Here is a 20,506-nt window from a genome sequence, read left to right as displayed (position 1 = left end):
ACCTGGCTCTCATGTCCCCTCTCAGCCTTCTTTTCTCCAAGCTAAACATAACCAGCTCCCTCATTTGTTCCTCAAAGGACTTGCATTCCAACCCTTTGATAATTTTGGCTGCTATTCTCTGAACACTTGTCAATATCCTCCTTGAATTGTGGTGCCCAGAACTGGACACAGTATAACTCCAGGCAAAGTCTTACCAAAGCAAAATAGAGGGGGATTATATCATCCCTTGATCTCAAGGGTATTCATTTTGCCTCTGGCAGAAGAGTACAGTGTTCCCTCACTTATCACTGGGGTTAGGTTCCAGGACCACCCGCAATAAGTGAAAATCCACGAAGTAGGGATACTATATTTATTTTAATTTTTATACATTATTTTAGTAGTTATACACTATTTTAAGTCTTTATTAAATCGCCTCCTTCTCCTCCCATAGTCGCTTGGGCTTCTTTTCTCTCCCCTCAGCTTCTCCTTCCTCCCTTCCTTAGGCTGTAAATTGTAATTTTTTATGATTTATAATAGTCTTTTAGAGTTTATTGAAAAACCGCGAAACAGCAAATCCGCGAAAAGTGAACTGCAAAGTAGTGAGGGAACACTGTACTTTAGAGTCTGTAGGGCAGATCAGGCTGAAAAATAGTAATTTAGTTAATACTTGATATAGTTTCCATACCCAAAAATGTTATCCCATACCTTTGCAATGCCTCTTTCAATCACTACTTGCCAGTTTTTCTCTGCCACCAAAACATTTTAGCACTCCCAATTTACTCAGGTATTTCCATCCCCTTGAGAAATATTTGACTCAAGTTACTTCAGTCTGACTCCAATCAACATTTTATATTGGATCCTCCTTTGCTCTGAGTTTTTGCTTTTGTTGTAGATCTATATTTTATATGCTCTTAGTTCATTGGTCTGTTCATCTAATATAATTCTATACTAATTAAGTCTTGCTGCAATGGTTAAAATAGTTGCTTTAGGGAATGGCATAATTTCTGTTAGTATCCAACCCTTCTTTGAAAGAGATCAGAGTGATTCTTTTGGCCCTCACAATACCGTGGTATAGATTAGTCTGAGAAATAGTAACTTAGTGAGTACAGTAGAGTCTCACTTATCCAACGCATTTTTGTAGTCAATGTTTTCAATACATCGTGATATTTTAATAATAATAATAATAAAACTTTATTTATACCCCGCCACCAGCTCCCTGCGGGGACTCGGGGCGGCTTACATGGGGCAGCAGCTCAAACAACATAAGGACAAAATATAGGCAACATAATACAAATCACAATATAAAAAAGATAAAACAGTAATACAATATATCAATTAAAATAACAATACAGGATAAAAATTGCATTTAAAACACATAAATGGTAAGACAGTAATAAATACAGGATAGATTATTAAAAATCCTCTGGGGCTGATTAATTAATGACTGTATCTCCAAAGGCCTGCCCAAACATTCAAGTCTTCAGTTGTTTCCTGAAGGAAGATAGAGAAGGAGCCAACCTAATCTCCCTGGGGTGCTAAATTCGTAAATACAGTAATTACTACATAGCATTACTGTGTATTGAACTACTTTTTCTGTCAAATTTGTTGTATAACATGATGTTTTAGTGCTTAATTTGTAAAATCATAACCTAATTTGATGTTTAATAGGCTTTTCCTTAATCCCTCCTTATTATCCAACATATTCACTTATCCAATGTTCTGCCGGCCCGTTTATGTTGGATAAGTGAGACTCTACTGTACTTGATACAGTTCCATATCCAAACACTTTAGTAGTTTTGCTGGTTTAACATTATTTGTTTGATCAGTCCAGAGGAAATACTTGACTGATGAATAACATTGAAACAATGCTGGTAGATTATTGTGATGGCTGCAGTTTTATCTTAGGTTGTTTCACAGGTTGCAAACATGCTTTCTTTATTCCCAAATGCAAAGATGTAGTGGTGCATATAGTAATAGATGTTTTCATATTGCCTTTAAAAAGCCATGTCTGTGTTTATTGCGGTGTAAGAGAGAGACAGCGATAGAAATTCATATTTACCCTTAACAATATTAGATTTCAGTCATAAATTATGGATGGAATAATCAATATTTGTGTAGTTCAAAGAAAATTGGCTTCTTTCCTTTTTTATGATTTTTTTTATTTAGCTAGATTAAAACAAAACCTACATGCAAACATATAAAAATCATCAACAACAAAAGATTAAAAATACTTTTTCTAGAATGATACTCCTCCATCCTAAATATCAAAATAACCAATAACTACGAACTACAAATAATCAATGCTATCTAATCTAAGGGCTTTACATTCTCACTGGTTTTTTGGACTAGAAATGTGTTTTTATGTGAGAAAGTGTGTATCAATTGTCCCTTTTATTCAATGGGTGTAGAAAACAGAATATAACCACCAAACAGAGAATATAAATTAGCCTCTTTCCTGTAGTAAGCAAGTTAGGAACTTTACAATCTCATTTAACATTACAGCAGCTTTCCTGGCTGTGTTTGTTCAACTATCATTGAAGCACTGTTCATAGATTTTGCAATGTGGGTTCAATGTAATGCAGTAATACAAATGAACAATTAACTATATGGCTCAATATTAAAATTCTGGTAATCTCCCAGGAAAATCCAAAGCTCTTCCACACAAGCCTGGTGGTGACTGCCTGTGTACATTGATAAGCCTTACGCTGAGGGTCAACAAACCCTTGTTCTCTTGGACCAGCTTAGGGGGCGAGATCCAGAGTCAATAGCCTGGCCAGCCCTTTTAAGTTAGTCTTTCCCCAAACGGCATGCAGACCTTTTATATGAAAGTATGCTAATACAGCCCATAACAAATCCACTGCTGTGACACGCAGAAGCAGTTTTAAAAGGGCAGAGGTGTTGAGTAGAGCTTGCATCATTTCAGTGAAAAATCTTAACATGATTTTTTATGTGCCACATTTTTTAGAAACATTTGCTCTGTAAATATAAATAAATTATGTTATAAAGTAGGCTCATGCATTATGCAACAAATCTGTTTCCGAACCCTCCGTGCCATATGTTTTTTGCATAGAATCTGGAACCTTGTTTTTATTACTTGAAATGAACAATATTTTGGCCTTCTCCTCAAAGCATACAATGGTAAAATGGGGGGGGGGGGGGGCTAGCAATATCTAAAGAAGTCTTCCCCCTTCCACCAGAAGTCTAGAGAGGACATTTCTCTAGGTGTTGCTAGGTTCTTTTCCACAATATTGTGTGTTCAAACTTTTTACACGTAACTGAATCTGTTTAACAAGCTCACATAATTAGCAGGTCTACTGTACTGGTATTCCTTCAAGAAAATGTATACACTAACCCCTTCACATTCACTGGGTTTAGGACCATCACAAAAATGAAAACCATAATTTTTAAAAATGTGTTTTAACCTGAGAGAATACTTCTTTAGAAATCACTTGGTCCTCCAGCTCAGCTCTGTTGTCATCTTCCATTGAAAGTTGAACATAGAATTGCACTGAAGGACTCAAAGATTTGTAGAGAGAACATTTTAATAAAATCTGCAAAAGTCAAAATCTGCGTTTATGAAGGGCAAACTAACTACAGGAGTGGGATTCTTATGGCCCTCTAGGTTAACATCTAGGTTAATAATATCCTTCCCATTAGTTGTACAAGCTATGTTCCCGACCCCCACCTGACCTAAAGATATTTCTGAAATCTTGATAAAGAGCTAGCTTCCCAGATAGAAAATTCTATATTTTAGAGCATAACTTGATCCTTAGATCCATGAACTGGATTATTCCTATCTTTTGTCTAAAAAAATCTATTTCTATCTAAAACATTGAGAATGTAATTCATATATATATGAAAATGAATGAATGAATGAATGCCATTCCCTATGTCTTAGGTAGAAATAGATTTTTTTAGACAAGAGATAGGAATAATCCTGTTCATGGACCACAGGTGGTCATTTTGGAGATCCATTGCAGCACTGGACATTCCCAACAACCTTCCCAAAAGCCTTGGCTCATTTTATTCAGTGAAAAAAGGTCCCCACCCCACCCTTAAATACAGTAGGCTTTGAAGTGATCTATTAGGGGTCTGCCGCCCCAGATCAGCCATGGGGCCTGATATTCCTGGTGCTGCAGTCTGCCAAGCCCTGGAGTGCATCTATCCCGATCTAGACCCAGTTCTGTCTGGGTTGAGGTTTACTTTTGAAGTCTAGCAGATACTATTTTGGTCAGAAAGAAACCAGAATGGGATGTGCCTTGTGGCCTCTGCTGGCTTTCTTAGCAACTCTTGATGTCAACAGTTGTGCTAGCCTTCTGGACCATTTCACATACATGGGTCTCAGGACCATCATTTTAAAATGGTTTGGGTCATCTCTGGTCAGAAGATGGTGTCAGAGGGTTCCCCTTGACATTTCACCTGTAGTGCTACATAAGGTTCCATCTTCTCCTTTTTAACACCTGCACACATCTCTTGAGAGAAGTCATCTGGATTCAGAGTTCATTGTGATCATTATGCGGACACCAGAGATATTTCTCTGATTTTAATCTGATTCCAGAAAAAGTATTCATATCATCGGCTGAGATCTGAGTGCAGTAATGACTGGAATAAACTCTTAACAAACCGAATTGAAATCAAGAAATCTCTTATCCAGGCAAGTTTGTTTTTAATAGACTAGTTCTCATCTTCTAAGAAAAAACAATCAGTATGGAATTCTGCACACAGACTTGTTGTTGGGTGTCAAGATTACACCTATGACACCTATGACTTGCATGCCAACTGCACCCATTTTGGTGCAGTCTGGACATAGCCGCAGTGGGGTTTCTTTTGGTTAAATTAAGATTGGACTATATTGAATGTTTATATGACTGATTTCGAACAATTCTAAAAAGTCTATATTAGTTTAGAAAGCAGTGGTTAGGAATATGCCTATAGAATCATAGCAAGTATTTTATATCCTTATAGAACATCTGTCATGTTTATGCTTCCAAGCATAATCCAGAGTGATGGTGGTTATCTGTAAATTTTATGTTGGATTCAGAATATATTGAAAAGCACTTCTTTATATAAATGTGTCTAAACCAAATTTGTCGTGGAGAGACACTTTTTTCATCTCTTATGGGTGAATGTAAAGTTTTTTGGGTTTACACCCCAGTGGTTGAAAATTTACTCACAACCTGTTCATTTGAACATCTCTTTCTCTAGTTGTGAGAGCCGGTAACTTTGTTCAAGTTATTATGCAATCATGTCCTACTTACAAAGTTAACAATTTTAAAATGCTTCATTATTAACCTTGGTATTTTAAGATGACTTTGATTGTATGCCATGCTATCCTGGCACTTGGGGTTTTTATTAGTTTAATTATTGCTAAGTTGTTCTTTAAAGTTTGTTGCCCTCTCTGAACATAGCAATTTATTCATTTTGGACAGCTGTGTTATGAATATGAGAATTAATGCTTTTAATTAACTTCCCCATGATACCTATTGAGTATCCCTTATCTGGAAATCTGAAATTGTCTAAGATTTGTGGGTGTATGGCTACATTTCTGCGTTCTAATGGACTATTGGATACAAATGTTTATGTGTAAAATTATTTTAAAATATTGTAAATAAAATTACCCTCAGGCAATGTTTATAAAATGTATATGAATAACTTTAGTGTTTAGGATTGGGTCCAGTCTCCAAGATAACCTCATAATGTACATATATATAGCAAATACAGGTATCCCAAGATCAAACAATTCTGGTTCCAAGCATTTTGGATAAGAGATACAAATAAATTGTATATGTTCCTTACTACTATACTTTCACATACCTTGTTCTGTCCATTTTCCAATGATTTTATTCTCTTTGCTTTCTTCTTCTTCACTTTCAATACCTGTTCTAATAACCACAGTAGTTTAATGTTAAGTGTATATGTATTTCTGCCACATCTTCCATTTGATATGGGTGTATTCATGGACTGGAGTAAATAAACCTGAACAGAAGATAAGCTGAGGTGAGGTGTGCCATATAGCCAGGCAAGCAGTCTGTTGTCTTGAGTTCATAATTAAAAACCATGTGATGCAGTTAAAGGGAGAAGCCAGCAAATCTCTTCCTTAGTAATCTGCTCAAATTAACAGAGAGGAAGGCCATGCATAAGTCATGGCTGGCTGGATTTTCTACCTTCAAAGGCTAAGTGGCAATTACATTCAATTATGATGCAGTGTTAAATATGAAAGCTGGATATTCTTATGGCACAGGAGAAAACACTTTGCCATTATTCTTTGATTTGCCTCTTCTATTATTGGGTTTTCCTGCTCCAGCAATATCTGCATCTGTATGTCTTCTTTTGCTGAGCCAAAGAAATACAGTAGCCTAACTGAACTACCCACAAGTAGCACTTAGTGAATGGTTCTGGGGGTATGCTAGCCATATATAGGTCAAACCCTTCTCTCATAGTCCAAAGCCAAATAACATTGGAGTCGGCATTATATTGTACGTCACTTCATTTGCTATGTACTGAAAGTTCTGATAAATTGCATAAAACAAATACAGATGTCCTGCTGGGAGAAGATCTCTTTCGATTGCCCTTGCATCTGTCTCATCACCTTGTTTAAACTTGGGGGATGGAGGAGAACTTTGATGGTTAATTAGTAATTTTGCTCTTGATATGCTACTGGAATAAAATGAAATGTTGTAACAGTGTAACTGATGCAAACTCTTGGATTAATCGGGCAATAGTTTAAGTACTTTTAAAATCATTGACTTGTAGCAAAAAATTGTGTTTGAGATTCATTTTTGAGACCAGTGGGTCTTGTTCACTTAATTCTGCCTGAACTGTAAAAAGTGGACCAGCCTTGTATGTTCTGCCAGGCCCACTTTATATATTATATTTATACTCCTGAAGAAAATGGAACAATTATGGATGCGACAACCAAGTTTAATGTATTGGCTCAGTGATCAGGGCCGCAACTCATTGTTCAATGCGTACATCATTGCAAATGTATTTGTGCAATAATGTGTAAAAGAAGTCTCAAATGGACCATGCTGTAAGGGAAATAAAGATACTTAGAATTGGATTAAGTAATTTTCTGTTTAATACTGAAAATTACATATGTTGAATCATCATTTGGCCAGAAACACTAGAGAAGTATACAAAATGTGCCATCATGTCTGTGAAGTGCAAGGTTCAGATGAGCTACCTGTTGTCTAGTAAAGCCTTTTTTTTCTTTAGTCTTGTACTGCAGCCTTATAACAGTGTTATAATTTATGTTCTTGACCAGTGGTATATGGAAGATAGCCAGATGGCACTGTATAATTTGTGTTAGACAATGCATAGGAATTCATTTAGCCCTAAAAGATCTTTATTCATCAGGTCAGAAATGCTTGTAATTCATTACCATCTCTTTGCGCTATGCCTTCAAGACTCAATACTAGTAGAATGATACTAATCGGGGTACAAAGAAGAGCTTCAACTTTCAGAAATTGCCACTGCCTCAATACAACAATGGGGGTAGAGTTGTCAAACCAAGAATGTGACTATATATTTTAAGGGAGTAGACTAAGAAGGGATGGTAAGCATCAGAAAGAGAGTGGGAATCTTGCAGAGCTTTTGATTTTATTAGTATGTGTAATATATGTGTGTGTTTTGGTTTCGTCTTTATTTTGTTATTTTAATAGACATGTACTTCTAGTCTTGTAGTCATAGATAGTTTATGGTTGTTTAGTTTTTAAGTTAATATATCTAAAATTCACTTGTATGTTTTATTTTGTTTTGTTTTTTTCCCTTCAAATTACTTTTGGGTACCACATCAAAACAGACAAGAAAACATTAGCCTTTAATAGATGTGCAGGCAATATCCTCATGACTTCTGGAATGAATGTTCTTGTGAAATCCTTGAAAAGAATAAAGTGTTATTAAACATTTGAAATAGTTTGATTAAAGCCAATTGTTAACCAGCTCCTCTAAAAGCTTAGCTATTATGTCTCCCTCTTTCTTTCAGTGTAGAGATTGGTGAAAGTGTAAGAGGGGAAGATGTGTACATTATCCAGAGTGGTTGTGGCGAAATCAATGACAACTTGATGGAGCTTCTCATCATGATCAATGCTTGCAAGATTGCCTCATCCTCCCGTGTTACTGCAGTAATACCATGTTTTCCCTATGCTAGGCAAGATAAGAAAGATAAGGTAGGTGAAGGTTGGTTACGTTTCGTCATCACAACAGAATGATTTTTCTCCTGCATTTTGCCAAGTAATGAAATTACTTTAGACTATAACAAATTACAGTAAGTTAAAGGTGCACTCCTACGAATTTTTAGTTAGAAGCACAATTTTCCTAAAATAAATATAATTAGCTTTCAAAGAATTTCCCCCCTATAAATGGTTGATCCTTTTTAGTGTAATCATTAATTTCACTGCCTTACCCTGAATCTTTGAATAATAAAGTTCTCCACATTCCAGAACATCCAGAAAGGTTTTCTTTGATTTACAGACCAATGTAGCTCGATTCTGAAGATATGTTAAGGGAAATTGACCTATGTTTCGGTTCTGGGGCCATACATTTTTCCTTTTTTATTCTGTAAGCTAAAGGAAAGGATGCTATGACAAGAAATGCTTCAGCTCATTTTTTATGTTACCGGTGCAGTATGGCTATTGTCGACACTTTGCATCAGCTCCCATGAAACAAGCAGGTTTGGATGACTGTAAAACCTTTGGTCTGTAAAACCAAAGCTTGTTTACAATCTAGTTGTCTCCTTAGTGGCTGCCAGGCTGAAGAGATCACTATGATCACTATGAGCTACACCACAATCTTGAACAATACTGAAGAGTTAAAATACAGGATGTTTCAATACAATGGACCCAATTTCAAAGAAATATATTTCATGATGGCAACATGTTAAAATTACACATAAAGTTACAAACAGTTAATGAGTAATCAAGTTTTACTAACCATTTCAGGCCAAAAGGAAATCTAAAAAATAGCTCCGCAAATGGAGAATGTCTCAGTAGGACTTCTATTGCAGGGTAACCATTTTGTGGATGGGACCCCCAGTGTCCCAGTGGCTTAAACCCTTGTGCTGGCAGGACTGCTGACCGAAAGGTTGGTGGGGTGAGCTCCCATCTGTCAGCTCTAGCTCCCCATGCAGGGGCATGAGAAGAGCCTTCCACGACAAACATCTGGGTGTCCCCTGGGCAACATCCTTGCAGACGGCCAATTCTCTCACACCGGAAGTGACTTGCAGTTTCTTAAGTCGCTCGTGACACAAAAAAAAAATCTTGTGGATGAGTGAGGCTAGGGGCTGTTTGTGCGCTGGCCATCTAATGGTCATCATTTGAAACTGTTTAGCCCCACCGTTTCAAGGGATAAGGGTTTCTTTCATGGGCAATTTGTGGTTGCTAAGATGTAGGGATTTCAAATTGGGCACATCTTTTTGAAACACCCTGTAATTCTTACATCTTCCCATCACTGCCCTAAAAAAAAAACCACCCTGCTTGACCACGAGGGAGTTGAGCATATTATTCTGTCACTGAAAAGTATTCCTGCCTTTAGAGAAAAACATGCAGATCCTTTCCCTAAGGACAGTGAGGTTAATTTTTGGCAAAGTCATGTGATCACAGGTTGCTTTCAGGGAACAGAAGGAGTGGCAGATTCACCCAATGGGATGAAGCTGGACAGAGTGCTCCCTTAATCTCCAAAGCAACCACAGAGGGGAAAGGGTTGCTGGCTTTGAGGCAATGCTTTGTTTGCTATGCTCTCTGAACCACAGTTCCCCCTCCGACAGTTGCTTTGGCTGTGGAAGAAAGTTTGGTGCTCTCCAAAGTCACCATGTGTTGGAGGAAGCAGTGTTTGAAACTTAAATGTTTACAGGTACATGAAATAAAATATTAACTCTAAACAAAGCTATTAATACAAGACACAAAGAGATTTTTATCTTGGCAAATATATTCCTGCCTTACTCATTTTTTTCTGTAAAAATAATCCTTGCAGCCTGGTGCTTTTGACTTAGCCAGAACAATAGATGTCCCTGAAATAGTCAGTTATGTTCTGAAATGTGGGGAAGATTTTTCTTTTCCTACCTTGGCACATGCCCCTTGGAACCAACATTTTATTGGCTTAGCATTTGGTATAATAGTAAATATGATGAGAGGCACAAGGTGAGTGAGTATATACTGCAAATGCAATGAGAAAAAAATTGATACATTTATGCCAACGTAATACAGAATGCACAAAAAAGCATATTCTTATCTCCAACATACGTATTTATTAAGATCACAGTATTGAAAAGCAATCATGTATATTTATGTCAATGATAGTTTTGTTTCATATCAACAATAAAAGCATGCCAGCTTCTAGTAAAGCTTTCTCTGCTATATCTTCTGTCCTTTGATTATTTAATTCAATTCCCTTAATTTTGCTGAGCAACATACTGTATGAAATCTGTTCTTCAGTTGTGTTTCATTATTTGGCTACAACAGTTTTTGCAGATACGGCAAAACAGCTAAAGCCTAGTACTCTTTCAAGGGATATTCAAATAAACTAGTATTTTGACTGAGTGATGTATAGCCGTTTTTCATTCTGTTTTTAACACTTTAGAAAATAAGGAGGCCAACTGCTTATGTAACTAACCAATATCATGGCAAACTATCACCAATAATATTATAAATTGTAATGGTCTGGAGACTAGTAGTCAGTAGTCACAGTATAATAACTTGTGATTTTATAAAATATGTTGGGATTTGTAGTTTGGTGAGATACTTAGAATTCTCTGCAAAACACTACTCTCATGAATTACAGTACTCAAACTCTATAGCAGAGGTCCCATCTAAATTGCCATATAATGCAATCTGAAACTGTATTATGTGGTTACTGCAAACTCATAGAATGAATACACTATGCATTATGAGTCTATTATATGAGTCCATACTGACCAGTATACACTATGCATTGTATGAGTATAAACTGAGTATATAATGCATTTTCAAATTGCATTATATGGCAGTGTAGATGGGGCCCAAGATGGTAGGCCAGCTTCTTCTGCAAGGGATCCACATATGATTTTCTCATATCTGGAACCCTTTCCTGAAAATACTGTACAGTACACAGTCAAAATATCCCTCCTGTCTCACTTTCTACTCTGCATAGCTGAGTAGCTGAAGGGAAGAAGTGCGTGTTAGAGCACAAACTGTAGTTCAGTTTTATTCTTGGTGGATAGAAGCTACTGAAGCATATTTTTTCTATTGAGAAAGAAATTGACACCTTTCTGTGGAAAGAGAAACACAGCCGGGCTTCAGGTGCTTCTCTCTGCAGAGGAAAGAGATGGACTCATTTCTCAGTAGACAGAAGCGCAACCACTCTCCTCTTCACAGAGGAAACCGACTCTTTTCTTAGTAGAAAGATGTGTATACTGCATATTAACATACTAAAAAACCCAGGGATGTTTAGAACCAATAGTATTGGGATGCTATCACAGTGTAATGTAGATGCACTCTTAAATATCAGAGAGCCATTTTTTTCTAGAGGAAGAATTTGAAATTATTTCCACATGAAATATTCTTTACTGTGATAAGATGGTAATATTTTGACAGTATGCCCTTATAATAGGATTTTTTTTTCAAATAAATATATTCTATGAAGTGCCATGCACATTCAGGGTACTATAATAATAATAATAATTTATTTGTTTGACCAGTCATATGACCATTTCAAAGTGCAACATAAATAAAAACAAGGCAAAAAGGATGGGAGGGTACTAAATAAATTACATAATTAACGTTTAATTTTTTATTTACGTAGCTTCTTCATTGGAGGCTCAGAGGATATTATTATATTGTTCTTATCCCTTCAATTCCATGAAATATCCGTCTTTCAATACATCAATAAATTTTAATTCTTAATGTCTAACCCATTCTGTTTGCAGTACTAAATTTTTCAATATACTTGAAAGCAGTCAAGTGGGGATCTGGATTAATTGAAAATAATTTTTAAACTTCTCCTGTTCTTGCAGATAAGAGAAGGATTTGCACATTTATTAATTTATTTTTGTTGTGTTTTCCTATATAGGACCAAGGTAGATGGGTAAGTGGTACCTTGCAGCTATCTTGATCACAAATGTACCATGGCTTTTAAGTTTCTGGCACACCCATTTTGATCTCGGCTTCAGTCTCACTGCATGCTATTTAATTACAATTGGGAAAACTATATCTTCTTTATCCAAGTCTTTGTAAAGAAAAACATGAGATTTTTTTTCCATCACACATACAGTAGTATTTTTGGCAGTGTGACAAATTCTATATTGATATCAGACCTTTTCCAAAGTAAATAAAAAATTAGAGTTCCTTTAAATAACAACTCCATTAAACTAGGCATGCTTTAAATCTAAACTATTAATATATCTTGAGTATATAGGTATTGGTTGTAGTTTAAGTCGAAAAACGTGGTAGGCAAATACACAACAAATGCTGAGTAAAGTCGTGTAAGATTCTTGGAAAATTTTGAATTTTCTATAGTGTGGCTTTTCTATATATTCATATCATTTAAAAGATTTATTGTTCATGTTACATAACAGAGTTGTGATTAATAGCTTAATTGCGTGCTTAATAACTTTAACATTAAAGTATAATTTGCAAGAAGATAAAATTGTGTCTAGTTAGATAAGTATATTGTAAACAATGTGTAGGCATCAAAATGTGATTTCTCTTAGTGCTTTTAAATTGGTCCATTTATTGCCTCTCAGATACATTTTATAAAATATAGTAAAAATAATCCAGAGTAGTTCATCTGTTAGCCCATTGTGTCTGAAATATTCCATTTGAGGAATTTGTCTGCAGACTCTCTTTTGGTTTGGTATGTTATGTTATATACAAGTTCTTTGAGACAAGGTAATAATCTGAGAGGTATGAAACATATGTAGGACTAATTCCCATCAAGACTGTATTTATGCTGGATAAGTGAGTTTTTTCACCAGTGCATTGCAATTATAGGCATGTTATTCTTCAGAGTGAATCAACTGAGTATCAGTCAAAGTCTTGAGTGCTTTACCTATACTGTTTTCTCACTGTAGATTTTTAAATATCTCTATATAAATGCAGGCATACTAATATTTTGGAAGGGAGAGCTCTTTGATTTGCAGTAAGCTTTAATGACTAATTTTTCATCCTTGTGGATTAGATGTTCAGCTAAGAAATGTAGATGGTGTCTAGCTGAGAAATATGGAATTGAATTCTAGCCAGTGTGCCCGTTATTTTGGCTGTGAAATGGACAGAGCTTCCCGTGAGCCAAAAGTAGCTTCTTTAACTGTTCTAGTTCCAACAGATACCCTTTCTGTAGCCATCCTGCTGTTGCAGAGTTTCAAGGCAGCATGGTTGTTCGGGGAGTGTGAAATCCTGAACTGAAGTGTAACAAATAAGATGGTGCCTTTGCATGGAGTAACTGCTGCTGCTGGTTCTGTTTTCTGTTCTTGTTGAGATTGATAGTGTAAGGTGTATGCTGAACTTTGCCTCCTGACTGCTGATGTAACCACATAACTAGTGAGCAGTATGACTGTTCTTTGACTTTCATGTTGCTATGCCATGTTTATTTTTATTTTTACTCAGCAGTATTTCTGACAATGAATTGTGTGGCTCTTCAGCTGTGTAAATCTGTGCTTGAAAGATTATGCAGTTGTGATGTGTATGCAGTCAAAGTCTGGGTGCTTCACTTGTACTGTTTGCTTACTGTCAGAACTGAAAAAAAATGTTTGTATAGAACATTCAGCTCTCCATTTTTGAACATTTCATTTTTTACAGATTTGATTAAAATGTCCTCTAGAAATCTGTAGGTCCACCAATGCAATTATATGGCCAACATCTAGGAGAAGATGACCATAGAATTGTGCGGGAGGATCTAAAGATTCCTGGAGGTGTTTTCACAAGTTAAAAAAGAGGATTTTATATATATAAAATGAATGGAAGTTGTATAGCAGCAGTGATGGGTGGATGATGTAGTGTATACCATTTGTAATCATAGTTTAGGTAAAGCAAGTTGTCTTTTGCTTCCAAATCTGAATATGAACAATCACTCTTTATTTTAAATGTTAAAAGCAGTACAAAATTCATTAGTTAAGATTTCTAATGAATAAACAACAAGATTAATAGAATTTACTTATGAAATGAATCCCAGACCACTACTGCTAATGAGAAGTGTTGCAAACTGAACAGTGATTTCTTCCATAGTTTCTTTCACTCGTCTTCACCTGCCACTTTCCTGATTCTGTATGATGTTTTATCTGTCTGCCTTCTTTTCCATTACTTTCTTTTCCCTTGCAGTTTCTTTTCTGCCTCTTATCTACAGTTAATCTTCTCTTTCTAGCAGTGAATTGATTCTGATTGCAACTCTTGCATTTTCAAGGAGTGGTATAAATGTTTACCAAACATTCCAACTCCAAGAACCATTCTTGTAGATGTGTTGCGTTTTGTATGTGCATTGACCTGAATGTGAAGATATGGAAACCTTTTTTTACTAATCTCCAGTTAGCACTGGGTTAAAGATAAAACCATTTATGTTTACTAGGAAATCTATCATTACTATTGATCCAAAATTTTAAATCGAATACTAACACATTTAAATGATCTGCAGTTGATTTTTCTAACACTTTCTACTTCTTAGTTGTTGTTTATTCGTTCAGTTGCTTCTGACTGTTTGTGACCTCATGGACTAGCCCATGCCAGAGCTCCCTGTTGGCTGTCGCCCACCCCCAGCTCCTTCAAGGTCATTCTTTTTAGTATCATTCTGAAAGGCCTATTTTTTTTTTTAGTAAAACCCAACTTCTTGTACTTGTGAGCTAAATTCCAACACATGACGAAAAACCAGAATCAGCCTCACACAATTACCTTCGCAGAGCAAATACAATTTGAACCTTCTGGTAAAGGGTCGGGCACCTTGTCTGTACCTCAAGTACCTCATCCTATTTTGCAAGGATAGAATAAGGGCAGTACATGGCTGGGATACAAATTTGCCTGTAATATTCAAACAGAAATTTATATTTTCCTATAAGCTGAACTCTTCAGCCTGAAGCCTGGACTGGAAGATAAAAGGAGAGTGGAGGCAAATATGGCATTCTGAGAGGGCAGAGAGCACACAAGGCATCCAGCTAGGGATTCAAATATCTGCAGATTTTCCTCATAAATGAACATTTTCTCTTTTGAGCACCGTCTTGGTAGGTATCCTCTATTGCTCAAAGGTCCCTCACCATCTGACTCACGGAACGTCTTCTTGAACCCCCATGCATCATCATTTCAAATCATATGGAGAGCAGGTTGCTTCACATAAACATCTGGTTATGGGTGCTTCTACACAGGCATTTAATCTGGAGTATAAAGAGGATTTAAAAAAGAAAAAAGAAAGAAACGTTACCTTAGAGCAGTCCTCCCAGTGTGTCTGCATTAGTCTGGAATGATCCAGATTGGCGAGAAATTCACCTGAATGTTTTCGCCCGTCCCCCAAAATAAATGTGGAGATGCGCTGCAGTGCTTGTACAGACTGCAGGAGTGCCTACGGTTTTAAAATGTGGTTGTGCACTGATGCCATCTACACCAGCACACTGCATGGAAATCTCACAAGATCTCTCAATTTCCTACGTGCCCGAGATACATTGGTCTCCGTTGCAGTGCATTTTTCAGCTGAAACCAGACTTTCTCCTGATTTTTTTTAAACACAAGTTTTTCCCATTTAATGCGGTTCCACCCGGATTGGGCGTGCACCGTTTGTCCCGACCTACCCCCCCCCCCCCAATAATCTACTTCAATGTGGATTACAAAGACAGTGGAGATGGGGCCTATGTCCTCATAGCCAGACATGAAATGGTGACACCAACAGTGGTCTCAGCAGTGCTGTAATTATTTCACAACTGGCTGTCAGAACATAGCCAGATACTTCTGTGATCTTTCTTGATCCTCATGAGGCACAAAGTGATTGTGTAGCAGGTTTCATTGGCCTTAAAGACCAGTATTTGGTCTGCACATGAACCTCTTGCACGATGCTAAACTATAGGGGATTACAGCAATGTTGCACTACTATGCAGAAATAGAATAGACCTATTTTAATTATGGCGTCTTGATATGGAACTTCTCTGTCAGTTTTGGCACATTTTGGGCTTTTATCTTTTGATTTTGATTAGAGATGAAGGGCATGATTCTCAACATCTATTAATAATGATAGCCTAAATGTTACCTCCAGTATTAGTAGACCTTTGAATACCAGTTGCTGAGATGATGCTCATATGAAACTGGCAGGCTTCCTATAGACCAAATTAAGAACAGAATCATGAAAAAGGTAGGCTTTGGGTTTGATCTACAAGGTTTCTAAGTAGCCATGCACAAGGGTATGCGATGAAGCACCAGGTTAAACCATTTTTTGATGTTGCCCAGCTGTTACATAGAGGCTAAGCTTATTTTTGTCTTTTTTCCTTAACTTTCTATTGCATGTTGTAAGGTGCCTCGCGGATACGTTATCAAAAGATGGGATTAAATATCTTTTAAATAAGCATCCTAGGGCATTCTGGGTAGGTTCACAATGTGTGTTCACACCATTTCTGCCATACTTTGAATGCTATATCTGCCTTTGCCCTTTAATCTTTGCTCTAACTAAAGTGCTACAGCATACTTACCTTTCTCCTTCTAACAGAAGAATTTTAACTTCAATTGAGCAAATGTCTTCCAGTGGGGTATGGCATTTTTGTATCAGAAAAAAAACCCATTTAAGAAATTGCTTCCAAAGTTGGAGGGGGAGGATTCTTCATACTACCTTCTACCTCCTTTTATATCTAGGACACACAGAAAAATGTTGTGTTCCTCTTCACGTTTATGACCAGGCAAGTTATGTTTAAGTTACTCTCATTAACCCCATCCTGCCTTAAACAGCTGGGACAATCAGATGTTATTAGCCTGTATTAACATCACAAGAATATCAATTTCAAAGGAATCTCCTTAGGGTTTTTCTTGACTTTTTCTTTTGCATGTTTGAAAACCTTGGAGTTCCCCAGAGCTTTTTTCTCCCTTCCTCATAGGTAATGCCTGCTTTGGACTCACACCTAGAGAATGGGTTCGCCATTAGTATAAAAGGTGTCAGAAATCTGTCCCTTTTTGCTAGGCTTAGTTCTTTTAGCAACAGAAAGGGAGATCCTGGGAGCCATTTCATATTAGAATCAAAGAAAAAAAATGAAAAATGGGAGACAACTGTTGCCTACAGCTACTAACACTAAAACACACACTTGAGGAAGATACAATTCATGGTTTATAAGCCTTAACTCTGATTAAGGGATAAAGATTCAGAACAATGTTTTGTTGGCAAGTGCTTCCTAAAACTTATATGAGTGTTTGTAATGTTTATTTATTTCGTGTCAAAAGCATTGCATAATAAATATATTTAAAAGTGATGAAATAAAGAAAATCACAAGCAGCTAAATAGTTTTAGAAAGGGAATTGATTGATGTCAATGTAACTTGAACAGAGAAGTCTTAAACCTACTTTTCTACATTCATAAAACTGCTGTTTTTTTCCCTTCAGAGTCGTGCTCCCATTTCTGCAAAGCTGGTTGCCAATATGTTATCAGTGGCTGGAGCAGACCATATTATCACCATGGATTTGCATGCATCCCAGATACAGGTAATTAGGAGTGCTTTCCCGTTCCTCATCTGTTCTGCGCATACTTCACTTTCTGTATTTGAAACATTACCATGGCTGTTTTAATTAAGCTAAAATGTGTACCCTGCCTTTCTAAGCCAAAAGCAAAATCCGGGTGATTTCAAAAACTGGAAAAAAATTAAGAAATATTACATGTGATAAAATAAAAGTTCACAAACTTATCATTCAGAGACTCTGTGTGTGTCTATATGTGTATGTATACATACATACACATGCATGTATATGTGTGTGCCTGCTAAGGACCAACATGGAAGCAGACAATGCGTGTCAATGGAAGCTCACTGTGAAGGTTGTTTTTAGATGTGGAAAATGATACTTTGGGGGGGGGACTATAAAACCCAGATTTGCCTACTACTGGAATCCCCCTCCCCATTTTTATCCTGGGAATTGTAGTCTAAATACATTTTTCCAGCCTCTGCTCTACCACAAAAATTGATCTTTGTCTTCTTTGCAACTAACCAAACATCTTGTTATCAAGTGGATGCTTAGGACAAAAAACTGAATGAGATCTTGAGTGATCTTGATTGCGGAAACCAAGAAAGCTGAAAGGGGGGTGAGAGATCATGCAAAGTAGCCCATCCTTGAATTAAGCAAAAGACCTTGATGGAATATTTCCTTTCTGCCTGATTTCTGAGGCAATTAATGGTCTATCCTGAAAGAGCTCAATCATATGGCAAATCATGTGTTGTCTCTGAATGTGTTCTTCCCATCTCTAGGGTTTCTTTGATATCCCAGTGGACAACCTTTATGCAGAACCAGCTGTGCTGCAGTGGATCAAAGAAAATATTCCTGACTGGAGGAACTGTGTCATTGTCTCACCTGATGCAGGTGGAGCTAAAAGGTAGAAGCATGATTTTCAGAAAGTGCAGCAGCATTTGGATACTTGATATTTGCCTAGGTGCAAGGAAGCTTTATCTTCATATGGGCAACATGAATGAACTCTTGTATTTTGAATAGTAGTCAGACTCAAAAGGTATCCTAGCCATCTCAGAAAGATCTGTGCTCCCAAAATACAATAATTTTATTTTCCCCCATTATTTTGTCCTTATGAGTTGAGTTCCTATGAATGGAGAGATTCTCCTTCCTTTCATCTTACAGCTCACCTGCTATGTTCTTCATGATTCATTGTGTCTGTCTCCAAGTCTCCTTAAGCTCAGTTTTTCTTCCCTGTAAAAATATGAAAAAATATATCTGCACATTCTGCAATTTGGGTAAGAAATAATCTGACTGATTTTTTCAACCAAAAACAATCAGGATACTGCAGAAAGAATAGGAGTCATGAACTCAGATACATACTGTCTTATGAAATATTGTGCAGGCTAAAGGTTACCACTTCAGGTTGATGCTGGCTGCTGAATATTCCAGCAGGACACTTACTACTGAGTTGCACTCATCTGATCTGTATAAAGGGAAATTGAGCTTTTAACAAAGAGCATAAATCATTACTTTGCTAGGATTTTAAACATCTAGCAAAGTTCCTTTCCCTGAGTGGTTCACGTTTGCTAAGATAAACCACAAGAGGTCACTCTTTCTTTTTAGAAAATAAATACAGAAATAAATTCACATAAAGGATCATCAATTAAAGGAGAAAACACTAATTAAATTTTTTATCCACTCATTTCAGTTGAGGATTTTCGAGTCATGGAATAAACTAAACTATTCATTCATCCTAACGTAGAACATTAAGAAATAAGACATAGTGCACAAGTTTTAAGACATTTTTACAGATTAGAGAGGACTACTGGTAAATTGATAGGTGGGCATCCTATGTACATAATAGGTGTGATAAAGTTCTGGTGTCCCACTCCAATATTTTATAAAATTTGATTTAAATTTTGTGTGCTTTCTTGTTTACCTTCAAGTCACTTCTTACTTAGGCAACCCTAAAGTAATCCTATCATGGGATTTTCGTAGCAACGTCTGTTCAGGGTTTGCCATTGCCTTCTCTGCGACTCACAGAGATTACTCAGAGTGTCCATGATTGAGTGAGGATTTGAACCCAGGTCTCCCAGAATCCTTATCCTACATTCAAACCACTACACCACACTGGTTCTCTTCAATCTCTACCAGTACTATTTGGCATTTCACAGGATATTTCACACTGAGACAATTGTTGATGATATGGTTGCCTTTTTTCGAATTTCTATATTTCCTAGATGATTTGATAATTTATTGCAGTGTCACTCAAACTCTGCTCCTGGACTTCAGCTCCCATAATTCCTAACAGCTGGAAAACTGGCTGGGATTTCTGGGAGTTGAAGTCCAATACACCTGGAGGAGCAGAGTTTGAAAAACACTGGTTTATTGTAAGCATTTTCTATATAGTCTGGGGCCCTTTCACTCTGTACAATTATAGCCCTATAATTCCACCTTAATTGCTACATTGCCGGGATCCGCATTACAGCAATAATATAAGCCTGTGCTAATCCCAAGGAGTAGCTAGATCATATTGTTATCCTCCATGGAAGCAATTCTAGAAAAGTAGTAGTGGAAATCACTCTCAAGCTGTCTGATGAGGACTTGCTTGTGTTACCACGGTGACATAGAACCCGGCTTTAGCTGCTGCATCATCAAGAAGATATATTGATGGGGCTTTATTTTTAAGTCTGACTTGAATGTTAAGAGCCTTGACGGATAACTTGTGGCAATGTTTCCACATAGCAGTAGCTCTATGGAGTTGTGACAGGTGAGAGCTACTCACCACATGGTGCACGTTTTTGTAATGTAGGGTGACATATGTTTCCCTGAAGGCTGCAATTTAGTCACTGAAGATGGCTTTTAAATCAAGCCATGTAAAAGAGAAAGGACTTCATAGAATTCACATTTAATCATTTAAATTAGAAATGAGCAACTATAGTAGGTCTAAG

The 20,506-nt window shown here is 36.8% G+C and overlaps 1 protein-coding gene across 2 annotated transcripts in view; it reads left to right on the top strand.

Moving 5' to 3' along the window:
- Positions 1-20,506, top strand: part of prps2 (phosphoribosyl pyrophosphate synthetase 2) — a 43,228-nt gene that overhangs the window by 3,270 nt on the left and 19,452 nt on the right. Inside the window, exons 2-5 of one of the 2 annotated variants that reach the window (XM_008107220.3) lie at positions 7,964-8,147; positions 12,022-12,036; positions 17,502-17,600; positions 18,356-18,480. In XM_008107220.3, the coding sequence (XP_008105427.1) occupies positions 7,964-8,147; positions 12,022-12,036; positions 17,502-17,600; positions 18,356-18,480 (423 nt within the window). The remainder of the gene's footprint in view (positions 1-7,963; positions 8,148-12,021; positions 12,037-17,501; positions 17,601-18,355; positions 18,481-20,506) is intronic. The other variant, XM_003218897.4, reaches the window with a different exon arrangement.

Source organism: Anolis carolinensis, chromosome 3, assembly GCF_035594765.1.
Source record: "Anolis carolinensis isolate JA03-04 chromosome 3, rAnoCar3.1.pri, whole genome shotgun sequence".
In the NCBI taxonomy this organism is placed as follows: domain Eukaryota; kingdom Metazoa; phylum Chordata; class Lepidosauria; order Squamata; family Dactyloidae; genus Anolis; species Anolis carolinensis.
The sequence above is the reverse complement of the archived record's forward strand: the minus strand, read 5'-3'. Positions and strand labels throughout refer to the sequence as shown.